The sequence below is a fragment of the Phocoena phocoena genome, chromosome 3 (genome assembly GCF_963924675.1).
Source record: "Phocoena phocoena chromosome 3, mPhoPho1.1, whole genome shotgun sequence".
NCBI lineage: Eukaryota > Metazoa > Chordata > Mammalia > Artiodactyla > Phocoenidae > Phocoena > Phocoena phocoena.
This window is the reverse complement of record NC_089221.1, coordinates 168,937,716-168,946,226: the sequence shown is the minus strand read 5'-3', so window position 1 is coordinate 168,946,226 and position 8,511 is coordinate 168,937,716. Positions and strand designations below refer to the sequence as shown.

The following is an 8,511-nucleotide window of genomic DNA, read 5'->3' as shown; positions in this document are numbered from 1 at the left end:
GCCCAACCCCTCCGCACCCCACGACTTGGCCTAGAGGAACCCCAGGTGGGGAGCACCCCCAGCACGGGGGCCGCGGCCACAGGGGGGACGAGGACGCAGCCCACGACAGAGCCGTGCCTGCTCGACACACAGGAGAGAAGCGCCTCGATTTAGGAAACCAAACACAAAGCCTTGGGGGGGAAAGAAAAGGTCTAAAAATAAACCCTCCGAATCAGAACGTGGGAGCTGGGAGGTAAAGACAGTAGTAACAGAAGGTCCAGCAGGCCCAGCGTGACACTGTGTGGACAGACCCGGTGCCCGGGCAGGCGGAGGTGGGGAGAGCTGGCGACACGACGAGGGTGGGGTGAGGAAACGAGGGGTCCCAGTCCCAGTGAGAAGCGTGACAAGTCTTAATGTGCCATCTCAATTCAAGGTGGGGAGGGAAGAAATGTTCTTTTTCGTTTCGCTCATCAATATGATGAGGTTCGTGTCCCAAACCACATTCAGGCAGTTCCCGAGTCTGCTTCTGAACGGGACGTGCGGATCCAGACTGTGGCCACCCAGCGGGGAGTGTGGTTCCCGAGCCCCGCGCCTCGACGCTGCCGGAGGGAGGGGCGGGCGGGCGGGCAGACAGACGGACAAAGCAGCAGGCTCGTGGGCAGCCGGCTCCCGGCGCTATGTGCTCCCGGCCGTCTGCCCGTCCCCTTCGTCGCCAGCGCCTGTGGGGAGCGGTGGCCTGGCCGTCAGGTATCTGCCCTGGACACAGCCCCACCCCTCGGGTCAGCCCCGGGACCCCCGGCTCACCGCCTCCGGTGGCCCCCGACGGGGCCAGGACGTCGTCGTCGTCGCTGTCGTCCTCGTTGGACGGGGCCGCCCCGGGCTCGGGGGCCGGCGTCCTGGCCTCCTGCTCCTGCTCCACGTGGCTGCGCAGGGCCAGGATGCGGTGGTGCAGGGCCGCGTACAGCTGGCCCGTGTCCTTGGAGCTGGCCTGGCGGAGGCAGAGGGGAGGGCCAGGTTACAAGGCCTCACGGGGAGACCCCTCCTCAGGTGACGTGGCCGCAGCCCCTGCCGTAATGGGATGTCCCAGCTCCCGGGCTGGACTGGGGAGGAGCCTGACCTCTCTCCTTGACAAACCCGGGGACAGCAGACCGAAGCTCCCCCAGGCCCAGGGCCTGTCCTCCCGAGGGGTCCACAGAGCCTGGGCCGGGCCAGCCTTCGGTGAGCCATCCCGACCCTGGAGGCCTCCTACTCTCCCCGGCCAGGCCCTCAGTGCAGGGCTCTGAGTGCTAGGCATGGGGCTGCCCTGCCCTCGTCCGGGGGCTGTTTGGACAGCTTTGTTCCCCGAGAGGCCGGGGGCAGCCCAGCCCGTCCCTGGGGCTGCTCACCGAGATCAGGAAGACCTTCACACCCTGGTCCTCCGTGTCCATGGCTGTGATGCGGATGCTCTTCTCACTGGCCTTGTCCATCTGCATCTGGGCCCACAGCTTGGTGTTGAGGATCAGCCGCAGGCTGCCCTGGGTCCGCATCACTGCAACCAACGAGGCCATCAGCTCTGCCCCCCACCCCTCGACGAAGCCGCTACGAGAACAGACACAATCTGCAGGAAAGCCAACACCCCCAGGGTGAAATCCCACAATCCCCCCAAGGTCCACGAAAGCCTCCTGTCTGCTGAGCGGCAGCCCTGGCAACCCCCCACCCCTGGCGGCACATCCAGTGGGTGGAGCTGGTGCCAGGGTGGCGGCTCCCCTGGGGAAGGGGCTGGACAGGCAGCAGCAGGAGGTGGAGGTGGGTCTGCACACTGGGGACAAGCCACACGAAGTCTACGCCCCCTGACTGTCGCCACCCACAGGCCGAGGCGCAGCTCCTGCCCCATGAAAAGGAGCTAACTGCTTAGAGGAAGGGTCGGGGCTGACCGCTGCTCAGAGCCTCCATCAGGAGGGAGACAAAGGTAGACTGAGGGCAGCACACAGTGGAGAAGAACAGGGGACAGGCCTCCCCTCTCTGGAAATGTGTGTGAGACCACGAGTTCCACCCACAGTGGGGTCCAAGGCCAATGTCGTCTTGCTCAATTTGTCCGAGCCTACCCACCCTGCCCGAGCCCCAACCCCATGGACACAGGTGAGCCCTGGCCTTCCTGCCAGCCCGGCCCTCCCTACTGGAAAACCTGGAGCAGATTATAGGCGGTCACCCCAGTCTGGGTGACCCTCACCCCCGCCAGCCCTCTGGGCCCGGCCTCACAGCCCGACCCGCCCCCCGAGGTGGACTTGGAGGGAAGGAAGGTCAATGCCAAGGATCAAAGGCTGCGTGGGGTGAAAGGAGACGACAGCCAGGAAGGATCTCAACAAGGGAGGGGACAGTGCAGTTACAACGAGGCTGGTCACAGGCTGATGACCCAGGGGCAGAGCCACGAGCTGCGGGGGCTCAAAATCCTGCGCCCTCTCTGTCCAGATACACTTGCACGTTTCCATTAGGGAAAATGAAAAAGAACAGTGCCTGAACAGAAGCCCAAGTGCATAAAAACAGTGCCGAAAAGACACAGCATGAGCTACGCCTGGGCCAGAAATGGATGTTTCTGTAAAGGCCGCAGGACAATTTTAACTGGGGAGGATTAAAAAAACAAAACAAAACAAACAAAAAAATGAACACATACGTTTCACATATATACAAACACGCCCGCACACACATCTGTTCTGTAACAAGCGTACTTCCGGGAATAAGATTCACGTGTAGATGGCCCCAGTAGCATTACTTACAAGTCAAAAACAATTAGGAACAACCTACATGTCCATCGGCAGGGAAATGGCTGAATACACTCACGGCCGACGGAATGTTAATCCATACAGAGGCTTTTCACAAACAGTCATATTTTAGGGAAAATTTAACAACACAGGAACACGCCCACAAAACGGCAAGTGAAAAGAGCAAGAGACAAAGTCACCCCACTTCCTTAACAAAGATCCACAGAACAGGAATGGACCGCCAAAACATTCTTGGCAGACAGAGATTTCCCTCTTTTTATAAAGAGATTTTCGTTGATGTTTGATTTCTTTGTTTACTCACCACGAAACAACTGACACTTTATAAGAAAATACGTTTGAAAATGGCTAAATCCTTTCATCCACTTTCACGATCAGGAAGAGGAACATCACAGAAGGGCTGGCGGCTGGAGCCTCTGGGCCAGGCCGGGTCCCGCAGGCTGAGGGCCGGCTGTGGGTGCAGATAGGGAGTCCCGCCCCGCCGCGCCCCAGGCTCCTCCAGAGAAACCTGGCCGAAGCTCACCTAGTCGGGACTGCAACGTCCCATCGTCAGTCGATGCCATGTCGTTGAGTCTGAGCAGCCCCCGGCCTCTCTCCACCCACGACTGCGAGGTCTTGTCAAAGACAAACAGCTTACACTGGATCTGGAACACAAGGTGGCCCTCTGGGTGAGCAGGGACCCTGGCCGGCAGACAGACCCCGGGAGCCTGCAGGGAACCCGCGATGAACCAGCAGGGTCAACGAACTATGGTCTGGGGGACACGTCTGGCCCTTGGCCACTTTTCTGTCCTGCCCTCGAACTAGAATGGATTTCACATCTTGAGAGGAGTATTAAAAAAAAATAATCATTAAGGAAATGCACATCAAAACCACAATGAGATACCCCTTCACACCCACTAGGATGGTAATAACCAAAAGGACAGATGACAACAGGTATTGGAGGATGTGGAGAAATCAGAACCCTCACACCTTGCTAATGGGGATGGAAAATGGGGCAGCCACAGTGGAAAACTGTTCTCCAACACATTAAACGTGGAGTTATCATATGGCCCAGAAATTCCACTCCTAGGTATCTACCCACGAGAAGCGAAGCACGTGTTCACATAGAAACTATTATGTGAATGTTCACAGAGCATCCTTCTTAATACCTCAGAAGTGGAAACAAACCAAGCGCCCACCAGCAAGTGACTGGATAAACAAATGTGGGCTATCAATACAGTGGACTGTTATTCAGCCTTGAAGAGGAGTGAAGCGCCGACACATGGTCCACCAGGGATGAACCTCGAAAATGTGGACACAGAAGGCCACATGTTGTACGATCCCATTCACGTGAAATGTCCACAACAGGCAAATCCACGGAAACAGAAAGTGGGGTTGCCTGGGGCTGCAGGAAGGGGGATGGGCAGTGACTGCTCATGGGCACAAGGCTTCTTTTTGGGGGGGCAAAAATGTTCTAAATTAGTGAATACAGTAAAAACCACTGTACTGTACGCTTTAAAAGGGTGAATTTCATAGTATGTGCACTGTACCTCAATAAAGCTGTTGTACAAAAAAACTGCAAGAGACCACACGTGGCCCTTTACAGAAAGAGCCTGCAGATCTCTGTAAGTCAGTATCTCTCAAGATGGAGAGAGAAGAAAAACTGAGTGGGGGAAAAAGTACCACTAAAAACCCCACATTAAAAACCCCCCAAAGCCACATATACGTGGTTTATAGACACACACACAGGTATGTGCGAAAGGACGAAGGGCAGATGGAGCCCCACCACACTGGACGTGCTGCCCCAGGAGGGGAGGGAGATGGGACGGGGCACGGGTGCCATAAAGTCTGGTCTAAGAAAAGAACACAGCACCACCGGGACAAAATAATCACAGCTGTTGACTCTGGGTGGCAAGAGGTGTTTGTTACACATCTTTGTAGTTCCCTGAATTATCGAGACTGTCTCAGAACAGACCGTTTTGCTCTAAAACAGAGCAGTACAAGAAGTCCGCTAGCCGCACCAACAGGTCCCCGAGGCCGGGCGCGCCTCACCTGCAGCACGTTGCTCTCGGCCTCCTCCCCGGTGATCACCTCCACCTTCTCCAGCAAGCACTTCCGCGCCGTCGCCTTGGTGTAGGCGGCCGCCGACTCGGCCAGCGACTCTGCAATGTTATTAGCTAAACGACATTGACTATTGATTTGGTCAGGGGGAGGGTGTACCTCACAGGACACCCAAAGGGTGGCTCTGGCCTCAAGGGGGCCAGCGCCTCGGGCCCACAGCGGACCCTGGCAACGCACCACGTAACTCTGCCTCGGAGTCTGCAGGGTGGCCACCGGGAGCGGCCAGTGCAGCTGCGGACTCCCACTCTCCCACTCAGGCGAGGACGGCAGACAGCGAGAGACCTCCGAGGGTGCTGAGAAGCGTCTGCCGCCTCAGGGCGAGGAGGAGGGCGACAACCACCTCAACCCCATCCTGGTCACCAGGCAGGGCCCCGGGCCTCGCCCCCCTCCTGCTCACTGGACCCCAGCACGCACGGCTGTGGGCTGTGCCCGAGGGTGGTTCACAGCGTCCCCGCCCCTCCCTGCCTCCCGGACGCCCCCAGGAGAGGGCAGGACCGAGGCCTACCTTTCTCGGGGGTGGCCTCCTGGGACGAGGACTCGGACCCGGACTCGGCCACTGTGTTTTCTCTGTTGGCATCCGGGCTGACCTCGTTTAACTTGGGCGGGCTCTGCGGGGAGCGAAGGCGCACAGGAGGAGGGGGCGTGGGGGGGTGGTCCCGGGGGCCGACCGCTGCAGGACAGGGAACCCCTCTGCCAGGAGGCAGCTCCTGGCGCCCCCCACCCAGCAGAGGACCCCCCTCTGCCGACGCTGGCCTCCCTCCCGCACTCTGGGGACCCGCCCAGCCCCAGCCCATGCCCACTCAGCGCCTGCCGAGCAGCATCAGAGACAGGCGGTCCTCAGTCCTCACAGGCCCGCCCAGACGCGCACGCGAGCCGCCTCTGGAGCCTCTGTGGCGTCACCTGGAGGCGTGTGCCACCAGCCGACCTTGTGCCACCTGGTCCCCCTGGCCCGTGAAGCAGTTCTTTGCCTACTTCATCGTAATCGAAAAAGGACAGTACTGACGCTCAAGAAAAGAAGCAGGTGGCTCCTTAGTGAAACAAACACTGAGACCAAGACGGCAGGAGTCAGGCGGGCCCCAAACAGCGCCTGAGCTGCCCTCACAGTGGACACAGCGGGGCTGTGTGTCACGATTGGGAAAGAAAAGGAAGAAAGAGAAGGAGGCGGGTGACAACCCTAGAAGCCCATCCCGGGCTGGCTGGGCTCTCTGGGACCAGGACGTGGCCCGCGGTCAGCCACGTGCCTCGGCCGTGGTGTGTCAGGAGTGCAGGGGACACTGGAGACCCTGCGGGGTTGCCCCCTCGCCCCCCACTTCTGTGCCGCAGCCTCACAGTGGCGATGGGGCTGCCCTCCCTTGGCTTCAGAGGTGGCACAGGGTGGTCCCGGCCCACATGGCTAAGGAATCTGGCCTGACGGCTGTCACCGCACCTGCCCTTAGCTGGGAGGAAGCGCGGCCCGTGACTCAAGGGAATCCCTTCTCAGGACGAGGAAGGACAGGATGCGCGACACTGGCTCCTACAGAGCCTCCCTAGGCCACCTGCGCCGCCCCCCGTTTAAGCTGAGTCTGAGCTGGGTCTTCTTTCTCTTACTTGGAAAAGAAAGCATTCTAATTTCACAGGACTCAAGGCAGCAGCCACACCCGACGTGTCCCAGTGACCTGCGGGACGCTCCGAGAGCCTTCCGGGCCCCGGGAAGGACAGTCCCCACGGGGGTCACTCACCAACACGCGCTCACTCATGTTCTGGCCAAATATGAATTTGCTGCTGGCGGCGTCGGCACTGTTGGCTGAGCTCTCTAAACTGAAGAGGAGACACGCTGTGAGCGCAGGGTGGCACAGGGCCAGGCGGTGTGCACGCCCACATGCGCGGCGCACACACACGGTCGGAGCGGAAAGCACGGTCGAGGCCCCGCTCCGCCTCGGACTGGGCTGGCGTGCCAGGGACAGGTACCCGCAGGCCTCCATGCCAGGCCTCTCCAGGCGGCAAACACAGACCCTTGGCTCGCACCGCCTGGCACCAACTGCACACGGGCGCCGTGTGACACACCAGATGCCCGTCTTCCCCAACCCCCAGGAGGTGGGCAGCACCGCACAGAGGCTGAGCGCAGGGGTGTTCCGTCCACTCCCAGCAGACAAACCCGGCTGTCTCTTGCCAGTGGGCTGCCCCCGGGAGGCACTGCAGCTCTCTGGGTCCCTCCCCAGGCCTGCACCAAGGAGGTGATGCCTCCTATGGGGTGGCCGGCAGGTGACACGGGATGACCTTCGGGGAGCGCTCAGCAAACGGCAGCTGCCCTGGCGGTCACACTTCATCCGGTTTAAGACATCACAGGCTGCACGTGCCTCCCAATTTGGGAAACACTCAGGTGCAAAAAATGCGTCTTAAAATATCTGATGCACTCTGCTAACCGGGGGCCAGGCAGCCAAGCAGCGAGGTCACTGTTCCCATCGGGCCTCTCCGAGGTGGGAGCCCGCACGGCGCCTGCTCTGCTGGCCCATCTCCCAGGCAGGGACGAGCCTTCCTTCTCAAACACCCCGGCAGCCAGGCTGTTGGCAAGTGCCACCACCAGTAGCGCCAACGGCGAGCCCAGGTCCAGGGCAGGGAGCACCTGGTGACAGGAGACAGCCGAGCTGTCACTGGCCCACCGGGTTCTGTTCTGGGCACGAGGCCCGGGTGACAGAGGTCACTCCCGGGGCTGGGCTGAACAAGCCCACGGGACTGGGGTCCTGCCTCAGATGTCTGCTGAAGCCCGCCATCCCAGCCCCTCCACATCTGTGTCCAGAGCAGAAAAGAGGGAGGGGCTGCAGGGTGACTGGGATTCTGGCTGCACGTGCCCTTGCCCTCCCGAGGATGGACTGGGCTGGCTCCTGGTGCAGGAGGGTCCAGGCTTCTCTGGGCCCTGAGGCAGGTACCGTGGGTGACCACGGGCCCGAGGCGGAGGCTCTCCCCGTACAAGGCTGGGCACCAGGCCCGAGGCGCAGACCTGGAGCTGATGTACTGAAGGAAGTAGTTGGTGGCGGCTGGCGCTTCTGAACTGGGGTGTCCGGCGTTCTCCATGTCCACTACTTCAGCGTTCTCATTTATTAACTGGGAAACAGAGAGGAAACACTGCTCAGAGAACGGCACGTCCTGGCCTCTGCAGCTCAGCCTGCCTCCACGGGCCCTACGCTGACATGCGGCATGGCTCCGTCTACATGTGTGTACCCTGGGGTGTGGTAAGGGTTAAGATACAAAAACAGTCCATAAGGCACTAGGGAGCCTTTTCTACCTTGTTTTAAAAAAGCACACTCAGGCTGGCACCTTGTTGGCATTTTTATCAATGCTTCTGCACCGAGGAATCACAGGTCGCTTACAAATCTTACATTTTAAGGGGTTCATTATAAACAAAACAGAAGCATCATTTCTCAAGGCTGCTTCTACGCCAACTGCCATGCTAGCCTGGTTAAATACATCCTCCGATGAAACTCTCCCGGGAACGCTGAGAAGTGGGTGTTAGCGACCTTGCTCTGAGTGAGGAAGCAGAGGCTCAGAGGGGTTAAGAAACCACAGCTTTGAGTCGCCCCCCCACCATTGAGAAGCTGGGATGCAACCATGAGACGCCCGGATCCCCACGAGACATCGCCCCCACCCCAATCTCAAGGCAGCGAGGAACAGATTCGACCTGATGGCTCAGGCCAGGCCC

General features: G+C 59.8%; 1 protein-coding gene across 1 annotated transcript in view; it reads right to left on the bottom strand.

Annotated features, from left to right (window-relative positions):
* Positions 1-371: 371 nt before the first annotated feature.
* RANBP3 (RAN binding protein 3) overlaps positions 372-8,511 on the bottom strand; it is a 53,150-nt gene continuing 45,010 nt past the window's right edge. The window contains exons 10-17 of the mRNA XM_065873846.1: positions 7,813-7,916; positions 6,554-6,632; positions 5,341-5,443; positions 4,767-4,891; positions 3,259-3,379; positions 1,365-1,507; positions 784-967; positions 372-698 (exon numbers count right to left, since the gene is read on the bottom strand). Coding sequence (XP_065729918.1) covers positions 655-698; positions 784-967; positions 1,365-1,507; positions 3,259-3,379; positions 4,767-4,891; positions 5,341-5,443; positions 6,554-6,632; positions 7,813-7,916 — 903 coding nt within the window. The 3' untranslated portion in view covers positions 372-654. The remainder of the gene's footprint in view (positions 699-783; positions 968-1,364; positions 1,508-3,258; positions 3,380-4,766; positions 4,892-5,340; positions 5,444-6,553; positions 6,633-7,812; positions 7,917-8,511) is intronic.